Genomic DNA, 18,944 nt, shown 5'->3' with positions numbered 1-18,944 from the left:
AGGATAGGATTTTTAACTTGATCAAGGAGATAAATTAAAGAGCAAATACTGCATAACTGATATTCAGAAGCTAGTTTTTGTGTTGTTTTTTTTTGAAGTGGGTAGTCGCATTTTCCCATGTCTGTGGTTGTCTCAGAACTATGAGTGCTGTTATGCAGATCACCAGTTAATCATTCACTATAGTAAATCTTCACTGATACAATTTATCACATTTGCCTTCCTTGTAAGGTTTCCACAGTGTGAAATGACATATTTTGTCACCATGGTCCTTCAGACTATTTTGAAAATTACTTTGCTGCATGGATTGTGTAGCAGAATAACAAACTTATTTGTTCCACTGTTAATGTGTGGAAATTGATTTAATATTCACAAAGACAAAACCCAATGAACATTAAAAAAACCCCACCAGAATTCCATTCTACTTAGCAGTCACAGATAGGATGAGAAATTGACTGTTTTTAAGGGGAAAATAGTTTTCTACATAATAGTTAAGTTCATTTCTCACCGGAGTTCAAAAACTTCAGGTGTAAGTTAAATAATTTAATTTCATGGCTTTCCCTGCCTCAAGAGCACATTCAACAGTTGGATCATAGAGACTACTAAGAGACCTTTAGGACAAAAACAATCTATCTAAGAAGCATCAGTACATGGAAATCAAATGCAAAACTTTTTTTCTTCCCACATTTAAATAAAACTGCTCATTTGCACAATTAAAATGCTAGCAAACAATGACTGTAGAGGTTTATCACTGTACAGAACTGCCATCTGCCATGTACATAACGTAGTGCTCAGCTCCCATATTGAGATATGCATTAAGACCCCACTAACAACAGTGGCTGTAATTTACACAGGGCCTAAACAGGGCAGTAATTATAGGATTTTTTCTGATAACACATGTGCACTAGTATCTTTAAAAACAATACATCTTGTAATAAATGCAACTTCAGGTATCTGTAGGAATATAAATACCAAAGAATGCCTTGGAAAAAAATACTGGAACAGTAATCAAAAGCTTTAATTACCCATAGCTTTCTGGGAAGAACTCAGAAGCTCTCTATGTCCACACAATAACATGCATTTGCTGTACTTTCAGAAAGGAACAACTTCAAAGAGAGATGACACTTTCCCCAATAGGACATATAGGACTGTGGAATCATTTGGTACTTTATAACATGTGAAGTAAATGAAACAGCTTTACAGATGATAGGGCCACTGCAATGGAATCACAACCCCAAATTTAAGGTTGTTCTTGAAATGCAACAGGTTTTAAATTTCTACTAGTGTGCTTAACTGCAACTTAAACAGAATTTTAGTGTTTACTGTGTCATGTAAGGCAATTCAGGGTGAAGCTGTTACTTAAGAAGACTGTGTAAACATTAAGTGATCTACATGACCTGACTTACCCTGTCCCTTTCTTGATTATTCCACTCAGGAGAGGATGTTCAGCCAGAACAGTCAGCAAGTTTTAATCCATGCAAATAACTGCACTATCTCACTTTTTTGGTTTTTTTTCTAAAAAACCGGAGGCTGATGCCTCTTTTGTGAGCTACATGCCCATTCACGTGCATGTGCTTTGGAAAGTTATTTCCTCTTCATTTCCCATCTGTTTATAAAAATATCTTGTTCTCCCAGCAACTTTTTTTAACCTCGGCTTTTGTAACTAAACACCTTTCCTGCTGCCCATTTTTTTCAGGAGCTCAAGTCCAAGCAGGCTCTATACTGGTCTCACTCTTTTTTCAGCTGACACAGAAAACAGGTCTCAGTCCATCTCCAGTTCTAGGGCAGCAAGAATGGAGTTTACATAGTCACTTCTCTGGTAGCATTTTCTGCCATTTCTCCTGCCTCCCATTTTGAATGTACTGACCATTGCTGTTTTCTTCTGAATATCAGCCTTTAGAGGACCGCCTGTTGAGCTCCACATTAATTTCCTAGTTTCCCCAAGCAGTGTGGATGCTCTTCATAACAGGCTTAGCAAGTCAACTTAATAGCTACATTCTAACCACTATTTCTGCTCTGTGACTTGTTAAATAGCCTCTGGGCTGAGTGAGGCTCTTCTTAAAAGAACCCCAAACTTGTAGGGAAATTCAGGTTGAAATAATTCATCTGTAAGCAGCATATACACAGCTCAAAATTATAAATTGTTATGGATAACTCATCCTGGTTTTTTCCTTAAAAGGAAGTTTATTAAATGCAATCTTAAGACTTATAAGACCCACAATAAGGAAATTCATCTTCCACAAGTTGTGGTCTAAGTGTTCCCTTGCCTGCATGGCTATCAGATTCTGAAAAGATGTTGTACATAAAAACCTATTGGCCCATAAACTCAGAACTGGTGCAAGTTACACTGCAGAACTACCCTCCTTTGCCTACAGCCCAAAAGCAAGAGGGGATGCCAGCACCCAAAAACCAAGGTAGGTCTTCTACTCTCTGCTGTTTTTTGGTATTACCAATTCACCATCCTTTGCAGAAACCACTGGTACCCAAAACATACATAACAGTAGTATGTAACAGCTAGTACTCATGTTTCAGCAGCAGAGATAACCTGCAGAGGAGAAAAGCAGGTACAGGGAACAGTATAAGTTACCTCAGTTAAATCAGCCAGCATATATACAGGTATTAAACAGAGGGGCCCAACTTTACTTTCCACAGGGACATAATTTCTCCCCCACATCCCTTCTTTTCGCTGTTGAAGCTGGTACAGGTGGGAAAGACAGTATTTAGTGTCCTGCATCTTTTAAGAAACAAGCTCTTTGAACACTCCAGGTGTGCTTTATGTGTTCCTACTCTATCCTATAATGCTCAAAAGGATACAGCCACTCAAACTATACCAGTGTGGTACTTTGAGGCACCATTAAGAAAACACTGACAGAATGAAAAGCAAGTGAAGATCAGATGCTTCATGCAGAAGATGACAAGACTGAAGATCTTTGTTATGAGACACAAAGAACCAGAGATATTACTATTTTTCCGCTTCCCATTTTAAATAATATGTAATAATCCATAAATAATAAATCCTACACTCCTTTTTATAACAGTTATTAGCCATTCCCAGATAGTGTTGCATTTTAGTGATGAATGAAGACAGGCACACATATAACCTTCAGTTCAGAGTATGATTTAGGATGCCTGTTCCCAAGTGAAAAAAACACAGACTAAAAAGCCAAGTCATCTGTACACAGTGGAATTTAAGTATTTATTTAAAAAGTAAACCTTTGGGCACATTGCAATTTAAAAAAAGGAAAAATACAAAGAATCTATTGGATTAAGCAGTCAAAAGCCAGCAATATTACAAGCTGTTTACATACCAACATTTACATTAATTTAAAACAAGTGGCATGTCACCAACATGTAAAATATATTTCAAAAGCTTAAAAAATCAAGTTGAGTTTTGAAAGACACAAGTCTACCACATGTGTGAACATGGGTTTGGTCATTCATTTTAAATCCCCTCTTGTACTGAAATGTTCAGTCTTCAAATTATACAAGTGGATAGCTAGCAGCTGTTGCTATTCCACAGTGGTTCTTCCTGTCCTTGGCCATGTAGATATATCCTTTGTCACCCCACTTCTCACCCCAGCTGAAAACAAAAGCAAAGGGTTTGTTTATATATACAGAAGATACTTATTTACTGCCCCAATGTTTAAACTGAAAACTGCTGCCTTCCACATTTATGGAGAAAAATCAAGATAGCTGCAGCCAAAACTTAAAGTGTTTTCCAGCAATTAAATGTATGTTACAGAAGAGGCATCGAAAGCTCACAGAAATTAAGGACACAGCCATTCTCAAACTAGGTAGTCACACTGAAGTGCAAATTTTGATTACAGATGCCTGAAGCTCAGACACTGCTCTCAGCCAACTTTAAGGGAAGATAGAGATTGCAAGCAGCATTTGAGGGTGTGCCCCAGTAATGCTGAGAAAATGAGACAAGCTCATGTGATGTGCCCTTTGGCATTACTTTATTGTTTTCCCCCAACTTCAGAGCTAATTAAGTTCAGGTGTTATCCTATTTCAGACAAGTGAAAAGCACTCTGCTTTCAAAAAAAAAAAAAAATCCATTACACCCCCACAATATGGTTTCCTCCTGCTCCCCTCTGCCCACTTCTTTAATATCTACAAGCTGCACAAGTTGTTTCAGTACTGACTCTCCTTAAATTAACTGAAAAAGCAGAAGACTGAATTTGCTGCTTTGGGCTTACTTTATTAGGCTGCCATCAGTGTGAGTTGGATTTAACCTTTGTTACAGAATAAAATCTGAAAACAGTCTCCAGATTTTCCACACATAGGTTTTTAACTACTGTAGTCTCCCTACCTCCCCTCCTTTCAAGTGATAAACTACCTTCCCCTTCTCTCCTGGGTACATGACAGACAGATCTTACCTGTTCTTAACAATCCAGTATTTCTTCCCATCTACATCTTCCCCCTCAAAGCCATAACCTACAACCAGAACACCATGGTCCAAGTCTTCGCTGCTGCAATCTGGTTCATAGTAGATACCTGTGAAGGCGTAAGGTCACATGTGAACAAGCTCATCAGCAGAAAACCCTTCCCCCTCACCAGAAGCTTTGTATATTCCAAATTAAATGTTCACAGCCTCTTGAAAGTTAGAGGAAGGAGTCATAAGTGTATCATGGCAGAAACTGAGGGACAAGTACACACATATGTAAGAGAAATGGAAGTTATTATATCCTCACCTGACTGATAGAACTGGAATGAAGTATGGCCTGCATCAATAGCAACAGACACTGGACCCACAGCTGCAACTGCTTTCATGAGAGCTCTTTCGTGTCCTTGAGGGATGTCAACAAAGCCAGTGTCATTAGCAGCATTGTATTCTGCCTTGTAGCGACAGTCTTCATCATCCTAAATAGAAAAAGCTGTAGTTATTACACAGTTCTCCACTTAACACACAGGTGAGCACAGAAGTACCAGACATTGAGACTTTCTTGCCTTGAAAACAAGGGAGTGAAAAGGCTCCAGTTGCTTCAGCAGTGCTTTGAAAGGAAAACAGAGGGGGAATACAGAAGCTGCTTCTGAGTTTCTCAGAAGTACAGAAAAATAAAGGACAGCAGAGCTCCCCCCCCCAAAAAAGAAGTTTTACTGGGATGCAGAAAACCATAATATTCTGGAACTCTGCCCTCTTTGGTGGGCAGGACATATCTTTCCAGGGAGGAAAGAACACGAGAATGCACTAATGGCCAATGGAAGAGAGCCAAGTATTCATTAATTACAAAGCAATCCCAAAACTGCTTGTTGAGCAAGCACTAAAATCCACAATTTTAGACTATGATAGTTTTGAAATTACATACAGAATGATTCAAGTGTTAGTAATTTGTATTACATGACCTTACATTCCAAAAATACATTTGTGTATTTTGTGCTTCTTCACACTACTTTTTTTTTTTTTATAGTAAGCCAAAACTGTTGGTGCCACACGCATTTACCTCAGGAGAGAGGCGAGGCCTAGTTTGGAAGTCAGGTCACGTGAAACTGATTCAAGCAAGCACATCCCTCCCTTACCTGCACTGTAGATGAGTACTAAAATTGTTTTTCCAACTAAAGGAACAGAGTACAGCTCAATTGCTTACTTTTTGTACTTGACAAGTTAGGAATTTTCTACAACGAACTGGGATCTCTAGAACAGCCAAGACTAGGAAAAGTTGAGATTTCAGGACACAGGTGAACAGGAACCCAAATCCAAAGGCTTCTGTGTTGTTCACAACAAATGGCATCCCTATTGCCCATTCAGACAGCACAAAAGAAGCTGCAAGAATAGATCCTCTATTGTGAGCAGAACTCCTAAGTGGCAAAAACCTCAAAACACTGCTCTCAGGTGATACCAGGATTTATTATGCTCTTTTGTCCTCTTATATCTGTTTAACATTTGATGGATCAGTAGAGGTATTTTAAAAGTCTGTTCCTTACCTTAATTTATGAGCATTTAGTCCAGAAGTAGAATTTAAGGCATTGCCAACAACTGTTACAAAAAAATTACACTAGCAACAAGAATTAGGTGGTGTATAGGTATCAACTCTGTAACAGGTCAACTACGGGAAAAAAAATTGCTTCCCTACCAGTAAGTAGCATGATTGACAAGGGCTGGGTTCCTGGTTTGGTGTGGCAACCAAGATAAGGCATGATGTCTGATAGGCAACAATGAGGGGGAGGAATAAAAATATTTGCTCCAGTTTTTCTAACTGGTCTGGCTAGATTTTGACCACAAAGACCAGCGCGGTATGTGTTTCCTACTGGGGGTAGTAGTTGTGCTAAGTTATCTTAGCAAAGATGCAACAGGAAGGACAGATTTACCGATCACTATAAAGACATTTTCCTTTCTAGGTATGAGTTTTCCAACACACAGCTTCTCCACACAAAAAACACGACACCGGCAATACAAGTTTAGCTATTACACTTACCTTTGCAGTGTATGGGTAGGATTCCTCAGAATCAATGCCCCCATTATCCTGCACATACTGGAAAGCCTGGTCCATGAGACCACCATTGCAGCCTTGATTCCCTTCAGGGCGAGAACAGTCCACCAGATTCTGCTCACTCAGTGAAACAAGTTTGCCAGTTTTTCTGAAGTGCTGCCCTTCAAGAGCTCCTGTTGTACTGAAAGCCCAGCAAGAGCCACACTGACCCTGAGGTATAAAATGAAATCACAAGCTGCAAATCCAGACAAACTAGGCAATTATATTTCCCTTATCACTTATCTAAGCAAGAAAGACAAAAGTCACAAGACCAATTTTGCTTGCGCACTCTTAACACATACAAACGAAGACACTGCTGAATTCTGAGACATTTAGTACAGAAGTCCTAAAAAGTCTTAAAGAGGTACATCAGTTTTAACAAAATGGTACTTAATCCAGTAAGCTTGTACTAGGCTTCATTAAACAGGTACACAGTGTTTTTCCTCTATGGAAGTGGATGTAGCATTCAGGAAACTAGACCTGTAACTGGTTAGAAATCCACCAACAGATAGTACCTGGTCTTTAACTGGAGTTACATATCCCTTCTCTCGCCAGTCTACTGATCGTGGTACTTCCAGGAAACTGGGCTCAAGAAACTGGGATCCTCTGTACTTTCTTGCTGACTTCTTGTGTACATAACCATTCACCAGTTGCCTGAACTCCTCAGTTGTCTGAAAAACAATTCAATATATGCATTCATTATCTATTAAACACTACCATCTAGGACAATACATTTCATGCCTCTATACATACCATGTCACCAAACTGATTCATTCCCAACCTGTAGCTGTGTTTTCCTAATGTGTGATCCAGATTATGGAGTTCAATCATTTTCAAGTTCTTCTCCCACACCACTCTCCTCCAGCTCTCCTCTCTCTGAGGGGAAAAAACCAGCATACTTCAGAAAGGCAGTCCAAAGTTCACTTCTATGACAACGAGCTTTGTTAAGGCTCCCATACTCGGGCAAATTTAGACTACTCTCGAATGGGAAGTCTGAACACGGCTTAAGAGGTGGTCTTTTTGCCGCGTTCTTAACAAAAAGGAGTACAGTGCAGCTGAGTCGATGCACAAGCACAGGAAAGGGAGCTGGAAACAGGGGGACTATCCTTCCCACGCGCAGCCCACAGCCAGCGTCGCAACAAAGCAAACATGACTCAGCTGGCGGGGCCCGGCTGCGTGCGCTCAGTGCTGGCCAGGCCGAGCACAAACCCCGGGGCTCACCTCATGGTAGTCCTTGTTGTGCCACGACTTCCACAGCTGCCAGTGCCTATCCAGATCGGGGTCCAGCCTCGGCGCACCGAGAGCCAGGCCCAAGCAGAGGCTGAGCGCAGTCAGGAACGGGTTCATGCTGGCAGATCTGCCGGGGACGGAGGAAGAGGGGTCAGGTAGGGCTCCCTGAGCTCCGCAGCTCCAAGCACGGAAGGGGAGCCGGACCCGCGGCCGGGCCGCGCGCCCTCCGCGCCCCCGCCACACGATCGGCGGGGCCGAGCACCCGCGCACCGCGCCGGCCACCCTCGCCGCGGCTGTAAACAAGCTCGGGTGGCGCGGCCGGGATGCGGGCGGGTAGCCGGCAGCCTCCCGAGGAGGCGGCTGGAATGGCGGCCCCTTCCCGGCAGGACAAGGCCCCCACTGCGGGACAAGGACAGGGACAAGGACACAGCCGAGGCCAGCCCCCTCCCCCCGCCTCGCAGCCCCCTCCCCCCGCCTCGCAGCCCCCTCCCCCCGCCTCGCAGCCCCCTCCCCCCGCCTCGCTCCACAGTGCCCACTTCTTTACCGACTACCCGATCCGACAACGCTCCCTCCCTGCGGCCCCTCTTATCCCCGCCGCGGCCGTGCCCGCCCCGCCGCGCCCATTGGCGGCCGGTCCGGTCCGCACCTCCCGCCGGGCCCGGGGCGGTGTCTGCCCGGGTTGTACCCGCAGCACCGCGAGCAGAGGGCGGGGGGTTCTGGCGGGCGATGCGGGATTGCCCCGGTACCATTCCGCACCGCCGGAGCCGCTACTTTTGGCAGTGTTTGTCTAAGTATTTATTCTGAGTGCTGTCGGACCGGAGATGGCGGCAGCACGCTAAGCCTGCTGGAATTTAACGCGGGGGAACTTAAAGCGGGCAGCTGGCAGAGCAAAGGAAAAACAAAGTCTGGAGGTAAAGAGACATGAATGGCGGATGCTGGCAGCTCCAGCCCCGTCCCCACGCTCCCGGTAATACCTCCTGCTCGGGGAAGGCTGGCGAGGCGGCTCCCGTGCTGCTCTGGCTGTCCCTTGGCCCTCGGTCCCTCCGACACCCCGAGCCCTCTCCTTCTCCCTGGGAGAGCTGCTGCCTCTGCAACTGCGCGGCTTTGTGGAACACGGCAGGCAGGGCCGTTTCTCTTGAGGCTGCGGCCAGGCAGATGTGAGTGCACCGTCCCAGTGGCTTGGTGGTGACACTGGTGACAGAAGCATTTCCATGAAAGTCCTTTTTATTCCCCTGTGATATAATATCTGAAAACTACCTTTTTCCCCCCCTTTTTTTTTGCCATGTGGCTAGTGTTTGTATGCATAGTGTCCACTAATGCCTACTGCAAAACACTGTTTGTGACACCAAGAGTTGCAGCACAGGTGAGATATTAAAAGGCTTACACATGGACTTGTGGTAGCAGTAAGCAGCATTGCAATAAGCAGTAGTAGATAAACTTTGATGTTTAACAGTCTCTAGTAGTAGAATAACTGCAAGAGCTATGCGAGGTTCATCCTTAAGCTCTTGTAAAGCCAGCTGATGGCTGTAGCTTACGAACTTGAGAGCATGTATTTAGAGTAAAAAACAGGGTTTGTAGACTGTTGCACAACAGCAAAAAAAAATAAATCATATTATATGAGCTTCTCCGTTTTCTGATGTCTCAGTATACATAGTTGTGTTGCTAAAACAAGCAATAGATTTCCTTAGCCAGATTATCTCAGTAGCAGTGTTTGGCCCAAGGAAGCCCCGCAGAGCCAAATACATAAAGATGTGTTGGAGAGGTTGTCTTGTCTTTTCAAAGTACTTGTGCAAGTCTCCTTTCTGTTAATATCTTTCCACCATGAAATTTTTTGCTGCATAATCAAGACACATTTAAAGACCTCAGGAGAGTTAGATGAACTTCATGTAGTTCGATTAACTCATAAATAGGGTTTTTTAGGGCTTGTTTGTGTTTGTTTATTTGTTTGTGGTTGGTTTGTGGTTTGTTTTTGTGTTTGTTTGGTTTTGTTTTTTGTTTTTTTTTTTAATGTGTGGCATTTGAAAAGTTTTTACTTAATAGCTTTTTGCTGACATTTTCCATGCTATCAGATTTCTCAGTCCTATTTAGGTCAGCTTTGTTTCTGCAATTGTATCTAGTATCAAATGAGCATTGAGAGGCTACAAGTAAATCAATAAACTACAGACAAGGACTTCTTTTCTAAAAGGACAAGATGTTTAGCTAGCATGACAGGAGGTAAGGTCTAAATTACAGAAGGTCTGGCACCACAAATCACATGTCTGCTGCTCTGTAATGCACCCTAAGATGCACTAAGACAAACTGATGCTTTTCTGGATGTTATGAGGTCGTATCTCATTGGGGAAGTTACCATGCAGTCAGCTAGCATGTGATACCACTGTGCTGCCTCTCCTAGTGAATACTTTTAGTGCACGTACACACACACATACAGATGCACACACAAGTCCATTTTTACTCTGAAGGTATGTTTACTCTAAAAGTTTAGCTGTACATAGGGAAACCTTAGCTGACAATTTGTTGAAATCCTTGAAGGAGACAGGAATACTTTCACCTTCAGCACATTTACTTAGGCATGTACTGAGTAATAACTGTTGTGTGGATATATCAGTTCCCCAGGTATTTTCCTAAGGAAGCCTAGGACCCCAGGTGCAGAACCATGTAAGCATATACAAGGGAAATCTGCACAGCAACAGCCATGGTCAGAACTTGGTCATCACAAAGGTGCCATTTAGAAACCTTTGATAAGAAACTGGCTTAGGACTACCTCCAACTCCTGGATGCACATTTGCTTTCTGAGAATTGTATTATATTGTTATCAACATAAAGGCTGCCAGTCATATTGCAGCAGCTGTTCATTATTTCAGCCAAGGTAAAAACACTGTTATTACACAACTACTAGACATCCCCCTGTCACTGTCCCTACTGCTCCTGCCTGTGCACCATGATGTGTTCAGAAGCCAAACTGCAATTCCAGTGTGATGGTGGTCTGCTGAAGTCAACAGAATAGGGTCAGTGGCAGCAGTTACAGGTAACTGAGCAGACGCTGCTAGAAATAATTTTCTATCAAACTGTGCAACCTTGTGACAGCATGCTGCAGTCACATCAGCTGTAGCGGCCTTTGCTTTGTTGAAAACATCTGCGTGGGGACTGAGAAATGCACACCTTTCGGGTTAGCAGAGAGAAGGAGTGAAATCAAGAGCTCCTTCAGTTCCTTTGCTTAAAAGCTTAGCTGAAGCCATGCCATCCAGTCCATAGGAGATCTAGCTAGCCATGCTAATCACAGTAGTCAGAGTTCTGTCTGCAGTAATCTAAAGATCAAAACTTGGAAGCAAGAAGACACTTGCCCATTACTTTAGATCTCTTCCTTTTGGAGGGTAACTTTCCAAATTGCTTTGAAAAAAACCAGCTTTTGAGGAACTCTCTATATGCAAACCTCTAGCTGTTTTGCCAAAGGCATACCACTATTCTAAAACGTAGGAACACCACCTTTTAATAACTGATCATGTCACCATTGTAGCAGCTGAAGGTTTGCCAATTTCCCTGTAGCCATCAGGCCTTTCAAGTTACCAGATAACAGAGGCTGTGTGTGCATTTCTAAATAGTCCCAAGAACTTAGTGTAGCAGTGTGTTGCCTCTGTAGTTGGAGGAGTCAATTAAGCATTGATCTCCAGGGTCACATCTCATCAATATGAGATGTACCACTGCAGGTTGCAGGTGTTCAGCACAATTCTCCCCCTTTGGAACTGCTCTTCGTATTAGAATCCAGGATTTTGAAATTTGTTTTGTACGTTTAAATCCTTGCCCTTCTTTACTGTCCTGATATGAATGCACAGAGAAGAGGGCCAATCTGCATATTGGCAACCCAGAAATCAGAGAAGTTAAGCTCCTTTGCAATGGCAGTTGACTTGCAAAGCTACAGGAGGCTGGCAATATGTGAAAAACATCTGAGCAATGTAAACAGAATAAGCTACGTTACACTCAACTGTGACAATTCTGTGTGCACAAGCAGCTGCCATGGACCAGCAATCTCAAGGTAACTCATGATCCTTACTGAAGTAAAAACAAGGGGTTTGTTTGTATGACATTTTATCTAAACAGCAAAGGAAGGACATTTTATTTAGTCAAACACGGATCTTAGTATTGCTGTGAAGACTAAATTCAGGATTTTTATTGATGGAATTAAAATACTGAACTGGCTTACTTAAGAGATAACACGAGATTAGCTGAGTTAGTTAGAGCATGGTGCTAATAATGCCAAGGTCACAGGAACCCCGTATGGGCCATTCACTTAAGAGCTGGACTCGATGGGCCATTCATTTAAGAACTGGACTCGATGATCCTTGCGGGTCCCTTCCAGCTCTGAATATTCTGTGAAACCATTGATCTGTGAAAAAGCTATGACTGTGAACATGTTTGTTTATACCAGATTAAAGCCCTCTGCCTTAAATTTGGTTTCTGTCATTTCACCTTACTACACTGTAGCTTAAGAATGGACTTCTACAGCAGAATGGTCTCTCAAGATGCACCTTAAAGTGTTGTCTAGCCTCAAATGCAAATTAGTGTATTTCACAGCAAGCTTTCACTGTCCAACTTCCATTTCCATAAGAAATGCTGCTTACTTCAGTACTTATTTGTAGTAGCACGTTCAGAAAAGTTTTAGGAACTGCAGATATTTTTTCACCTAAATTGATTTGAACATGTCTGATAAAAACGCTACCAAAAGACTATGAGTGGTTTCTCTTCTTCCTTGCAGCTCCATGAAAATGACCAGCCTACGTCCACAACTTAGGCATTCCTCACCAGAGATCTGAAATGGCTCTGGAGTTTCCCTCTGGCATTAGCAAGGTTCTTTCATAAGTACCTACTTAATAATCTTTGTTTTGGATTCTCCCGAATACAATATCAGATTTAAACTGTGCTTCAGCTGGAGCACCCATAATGAAGTTACTTCCATCATTATTAGGTTAGAAAAGGAAGCAGCATTTGCAGAGAGAACACAGATAGGGTTCTGTGAGAGTTCTGAAAACCTAGGAGATGGCTGGGGAGCAGTGACACAATCCTTTTGAAACTCCTCTTTGTTTTCAGGTCTTGTGATCTCCCAGAATAACCATTTCCTCACCCAAGTGCTAGATAAGAAACCGCATTCCAGCTTCTTTGCTGGTCCACAAGGCAAAGACGACTTCGTTTGCATCTCAATGTCTTACCTGGTCACAGGAATCGAGGAATGATGCAACGGATTTCTTGCCCTGCAGGAAAGAGCGGGTGGGGGTCCTAGTACCACCTCTACTTCAGGGTTAGGATTTCTTAAAAGCAAAGCAGTAGTACTTTCCTGTGAGGTTCTCTGATGAAAATATTTTTTTGTATGTGGGGAAAAAAAAGAGTTCCTTTGGTTTCTTTTTTTTCTTTTTTTTACCTTAATGTGTTTTGGTTTTTTTTATAGAGGTTAGATACTGAGTCATATTTGAAGTCAGCTTTGAAGCTTTGACCATGGTGTAACTCACATACTTAAAATTTTAAACTTCAGTTTGATTGATTCCTCATTCATTACTCAGTGTTTCCTCCTAATTTCTGGCAGGTAGTAATTTTGGGAGATTAATGATCTTGAAAGTCAACCAGGGGAAATAGTGGGAGGATGCGGAGAAATATTGTCTTGAATTGCTGACGTAGAAGCCCACAAATACAGAACAATTTCCATGTTGTATTGATATTTCTCTACAATTTAAAGGACGTTGGTTCTTTAAATCCTCCTTATACTATGGAGGGTATTTTTTACTAAGAGATAATTTTTACTCTAAAGTAGTTACCATTTCCTGACTCTCCTAATTTAAAATTTTATTGTAACAAGTTGGAAATTGCAAATCTTGTCTGTATGGTAAAGTTCCTCTGACCAAGACTATTTTTTTACTGCCCATGTGTACTCTAGAGATCAGAGTGAAGGCATTTTAGCAGATTTCAAAGGTTTCGGGAGGATTTCATATACTATTTAATATATGAAACGACATTTTGTTTTAAACAATGATCCAACATTTCTTTTCTGAAATGGAAGCAGTAATAAAGTTAGAGAATTATAAATCTTTAAGTGCTTGAGTAAAATGTTCGTTCTTTTGCAAGCCATTGTCAACAGTTGCAAAGCATGAAAGACAGATCTGTCTGCCTCCTGTTGTTCTTGGAGCAGTAGTGTCTAAAGGGCAAGCTGACATGCTGGAAAGCATTTCCCATGATAAGGTTAGAGACTGTGAGTGAGGTGAGGAATTATTTTTAAACTTTGAAGTTACAGGCTGGGTTCCATTAACAGATCATGTGAGAGAAGGTTAAACAAAGGTGCTTGCAGAAGAGGAGAGAGGCAATTGAAACAACCAAATATGGATCTTAAGTTTGTTTTCCTGAAAATCAGGTAAGAGGAAAATGAGTGCATCTGCTTTTGGGGTAAGAGCAGTGGTGACTCACAACTGCTGTCATTCCTACTTCACAAACAACAGGACTGAGGAAAAAAGGAGCAGTACCATGCTGTTGTGGCCACTGAAATCAAATGAATGACCTATGGAGAGATAACTCTAGGCTCTTCAACACTGAGATTAGCCTTGTTAAATCATAATTCATCTTTTTTCCTATTTCTGCTAATCAAATAAATGGAAGGATTACCTAGTTTGCGGAATGCGAACACATTGTATAAATCAGTGAAAGCACATCTGCCAGTCTCTGAGATTCAGTAGAAGCATTCTCAGCCCATTGACCCCCAGGATGCTGGCAACTGCTATCAGATTTACATAATAATTTCAAATATTTTAATAACTGCTTAGTCACTGTGGCAGACACACACTACACCAAGTCTTTCTGACCACCAAGGACCTGCTTGATTTGAATCTTCTCACTATCAAGAGAGCAGAGTTTCTTTTGATCTCTCTTTCTTTGATCACCCTCAACCTGTGAAGCATCCTAAATGTACACCCCAAGCTTCAGGGCAGTACAGCAAAGGTAAAGGACTTCTGTGATGGTTCTCCATGAGCCACTGTAAGTGAGTGTGTGCAAGAGGGCATTCATCTGGATGTAAGATGAAGCTGTTTCAGTTAGTGGCCAGCATGAAACAAGATATTTTAGGAAACTGTTTCACATCTCAGCAGTGATTTGATGGTTCCATGACAAGGCCATACATAGTGCAGCAGCTGCAGAGCTGACAGCTGAACGCTGCTTCTCTGACTTGTCTATGAACAGCTATATTTAAGCCTTTGCAATTTCCTCTTGCTCCATAGAGAAACATCCACAGGGATTTCACTAGACCTTGCCCTTGGGCTTGTAGAAAAGCACAGTGAGTGACTGACACAACATTTATACGATCACTTCTCATCTTGTCACCAGAGTCTTCCTCTGTTCTTAACAGGCTATTGCTTGGTGTGTGGTCATGCATTACTAGAAAAGTGCGCTGGCATGGGGTGGTCACTGTCGTGCCTACAGTACCATACAGCTGTTCTGGACTGTGGCTCAGCTGCCTAATAGTCAGACCTGCTCAAGCCAAGCCTCACTATTCCCATCTCAGAGTCCTTTAGTTGCAGATTCCTCCATCCCTGAGCTATATCACTCAAAGTAAGACTTGAGTATGAGCCAAGTAAGCTGTTTTACACACTGGCTTGCAACCAACTCACTACCTACAATATCCATGATTTAATGCAAAAATTTGGTCTTTGCCCATGGCTGGAAAGGTGTTTCATGACACCCCTTTGTTCAGAGGCTGTCTGGATGCTGTGTACCTGGATTGCCTTCTGCTCTCTTGCCTCCTGATAGTGGTTCCAAACCCTTCCATTAGCATAAAGGGCAGACAGTTGAGCACACACTGCAATTCAAACACAGCACTGGCTGCTTCCTCTCCCCTAGCTGACTTTTTTTAAAGGATTTTGTGTTCAACTGTTCAAAACTGTTCAAAACAGAGGCTATGTTTAAGTTCTCTTTAATTGGCAAAAGCTAGGGAAGCCCCTCTGGGGTGGGGGGGTGGCACAGGAACTGCTGGCAGATGTGTCAGGAGAATGCACTAGGAGAATTAGTTTGCCAGGGTGAACACAGTCTGCTCTAGCTACCAATGTCGGCTGACAGAGGCTTTCCTTGCTGCATGTTTCAATGCAAATTTTCAGTGGCCCTCAGTCCTAGTACTTGGATCTGGAACTAGGTACATTCACAGTCTGTCCGCAAAATGTTAATCTCCAAATACTATGATGAAGACAGAGAGAAAGAAAGAAAAGGAGGAAGAAAGGAAGAAACATACAAAAGAATCAACACACTAGAAGTCTAGAGTTTACCTATAAGACCTTATTTTGTGACTATTTTGACTATATGTACAGTGGCAAATATCAATGTAAATATTAAAATATTTTTTATAATTATTCATTTTTCCTGGAAGAAGAGTATTTTTGGAATTGGCTTTGTAGTGTGGGGGTTTTTTGTGTTACCAGGAATTGTTTAATGAAATAATATATCCATAACTCAAATATAAGTTCACACACATTGTTTCATCTGTTCTTTGATAGACTGAATTTGTACTGTCCTAAACCATTCACAGATTTTAAATCAAAATGCCTAGAAAGAATAGTAAATTATTAATGGAAAAATATACTTTAGTGATGTTCTGCATTTAGTATACTGTGATCGTTTAAATTAAAATGGTCCTTCATAATAGTATTAAAAATTTCTCCCCTTGAAGCAGAAGTTAAAACTAAAACTACAGAATTCTCTAATCAAATACTGGATTAGACTTGGTTGAGCTGGCTTGTAAGATTCCCAATACCATAGAGAAATTTGTTTTCTCCTCCTCTACTTCTCACTGAAAGACAAGCCAAGCAGAAGTGGCAAAATCCAGCTGGGACTGGCCCATACTTCTTTCTGTATTTGGCTACAGTTAAAAACTACATGTAAAACATTGCTGATTGCCCAGTATTCAAGTCTTTGGTTGCCTTGTTTGTCTGAAGGGGACTGGAAACATTAAATCAGTTTAGAAAATTCTGACTCAGATAACTGTCTGGCTTTTCATATTAGCTTTGCAAACTGGAATTGATACAAACATGTTTTTAAATGATAGCAGAATGGCTAGCATGGATCTCTGCATGTTTTAGTTCTGGCTGTAGCATGCCCTTTTAACCTGGACTTGGGGCAAATTTTGTGCCTTGCTGATGATCCTGTCAAATCCAGTGCCACCAAGGTTGTTTGCTCCTCCCGTGGTAACCTCATTGAGGTGAAAGTCCATTTCCTCAGCCACAGTCTCCTCTGCCGCCAGTGGTCTTACTCTTAACCTTTTCTCATATGACAAAGGTTGTGTGCTGATGGCTCCTCATGCAGGGTGAAAATGAAGACAAAGGCAGAGTTGCCGGAAGTGACTGACAGTTGGCTTAAGCAGAATATATGGGATTTTTTAACATTTTCCCTAACTTTTCCACCCATCAAGTCAGTTCATAGGCCTTTATAATGCACTTTTATGCCTCAAATTCTTCAAAGCAAAAAGGAGCAGAAATAATCTCTTCCTCTTTCCTGTCCACAAGCTTTTCCAGCACGACCATTCACTCTATAAAATTTGATTTCATTAAGTGTCATTACCTTATCACTAGCTTTCGAGAAAAGCAGATGTCAGCAGCCACCCTAGATATTGTGTTAATGCACATTGTATGTTTTCAGCTAGCTCTTGATTGAAGATAATCAAAACAAAATAAAAAGGAGATAATAAAATACCTCATTGTAATGGTATCACTAGAAAAGGTAATGCTTTGCACTGATTGAATACCTTCCTCTTCCACCAACGTTAACTAACGATGCTTTGTTAATTAAGTCCTGTGAGAGAGTAGGGGATCAGTCCTGAAAATAATTCAGGACTAGCGTCTCCATAAAACCCTCACACAGCTGTCAGGAGTATTTTCTACATATTTTCCTAGCTAAAGCCTGGTTGCGGAGACAAATTCCTTGGGCTGACAAATCAGCATATGTGTCACTGCAGCACTGCCTAAACTTTAGGGGCAGAAGATAAAAGCCAGTTCTCAAGTTGACTTTTTTCCCCCCCTTTTTTTAAGATAAATTGTTAGTACATTCTTTGAAAAGGCCCTGAACCATTTGTTTTATGCAAAACACTCGAAAGACAACAAGAATTCATCAGCTGGCTTTGTAATTCATTCACTCAGATGTAGTTTCTGCATCTTGAATTCACTACAGGCTCAGAGGAGAAAGAAACAGTCTATGACCCAATGAGGTCTTGTCTGACTTGTTGCTGTTCTCCTCCTCAAGCAGAGGAATTCAAGAGGATGCTGGTTATTTGTTCTCACATACTAGAGCAAAGGTACATTCACGGAAACTCAGCTGCAGAGTGCAGTGGGTTTGTTTTTTTTTCTGATAAGACTGCAGATAGTCGGGCTGTGGCTCTATGAATGCTAAGCAGGTGAGATATATCATACAGGAACAGTTTTATCCTCAAGTCTCTGGACAACCTTATCCTTTCCTTCAGTTATGTACTTGCAGTTGTGTATCTGCATAATTCATGTGCCTGTTGCCTGTTGTTTTCCTCTGTGTTTCCACTTTGTTCCTCCCTCCCACTGGTTCTGGGAACCACCAGGGTTACCTCACATTTCTCAAACAGGTTTTTGAAGTTAACCCCAGTGTTTTCTCACTAAATTGCTGAGTGTGCCACAAAGCAGGGACTTTTAATAAACAGGGAGTGCGAGCAGAAATTCAGCAGAACTAGTTTTTTCCATATTGCTGTTATGGAAATTGGAATATACTCAAATTTCACATGAATCATAGTGAAGCATACACAATGTTATTGTGCATCCTTTCATAGGCTGAGATAAAAGTGTGGAAGTAAAAGTTTTGCTAGGTAGGCAATGCAAAATAAATGGTGAGATTTACACTTGCCCTGTCCCACTCCTTAGTCAGACTATCAGTATCTTCTCTTTGTTTTTCTTCCCTGAAGAATATGACACCTAGGGCATGTGTCATATCATCCATGTGTCTATTTTCCTCCTATATCTTTTGAGGACATTGGCCATTGCAAGTCAGGTGTGAAAGGGAGAAGTCTCCAACTTGCCTGGAAGGCAGCAGTTTGATAGGAGAGAAGAAAACCAAACCAGAGCCTCTGCTGGAGAAAAACCAGGGAGACCAGAACTGCCACAAAATGTGCTTGGCATCTACACTGCAGTGTTCCCCCATTTGAGCATCTACAGCTCCAGACTGGAGCAGCTCTCTTTTGCTCAGTGGGGTTGGGAAGAGATATGGAGAGGAAAGAAT

General features: G+C 41.8%; 1 protein-coding gene and 1 long non-coding RNA gene across 2 annotated transcripts; one reads left to right on the top strand and one right to left on the bottom strand.

Moving 5' to 3' along the window:
- Positions 1–3,165: 3,165 nt before the first annotated feature.
- CTSL (cathepsin L) lies at positions 3,166–8,346 on the bottom strand. The gene is made up of 8 exons (XM_027634419.1): positions 8,234–8,346; positions 7,689–7,824; positions 7,221–7,343; positions 6,983–7,138; positions 6,414–6,638; positions 4,692–4,860; positions 4,377–4,494; positions 3,166–3,577 (listed from the first exon to the last, which is right to left on the bottom strand). The coding sequence occupies exons 2-8, from the start codon at positions 7,812–7,814 to the stop codon at positions 3,478–3,480; spliced, it is 1,017 nt and encodes a 338-aa protein (XP_027490220.1). The 5' UTR covers positions 7,815–7,824; positions 8,234–8,346; the 3' UTR covers positions 3,166–3,477.
- A 101-nt stretch (positions 8,347–8,447) lies between these two features.
- LOC113943099 lies at positions 8,448–13,883 on the top strand. The gene is made up of 4 exons (XR_003526195.1): positions 8,448–8,608; positions 8,990–9,060; positions 12,448–12,539; positions 12,780–13,883. It is a non-coding gene; the product is annotated as an uncharacterized LOC113943099 (long non-coding RNA).
- Positions 13,884–18,944: the final 5,061 nt, after the last annotated feature.

The sequence above is a fragment of the Corapipo altera genome, unplaced genomic scaffold, assembly GCF_003945725.1.
Source record: "Corapipo altera isolate COAL_440 unplaced genomic scaffold, ASM394572v1 61411, whole genome shotgun sequence".
In the NCBI taxonomy this organism is placed as follows: domain Eukaryota; kingdom Metazoa; phylum Chordata; class Aves; order Passeriformes; family Pipridae; genus Corapipo; species Corapipo altera.
This window is presented reverse-complemented; position numbering and strand designations above follow the sequence as displayed.

Coding starts and splice junctions, on each gene's coding strand:
- CTSL (XM_027634419.1), bottom strand. CDS start 7,814: ATGAACCCGTTCCTGACTGCGCTCAGCCTCTGCTTGGGCCTGGCTCTC. Junction 7,344..7,688: donor ACAACAAGGACTACCATGAG/GTGAGCCCCGGG, acceptor TTTTCCCCTCAG/AGAGAGGAGAGCTGGAGGAG. Junction 3,578..4,376: donor TACTGGATTGTTAAGAACAG/GTAAGATCTGTC, acceptor TTTTGTTTTCAG/CTGGGGTGAGAAGTGGGGTG.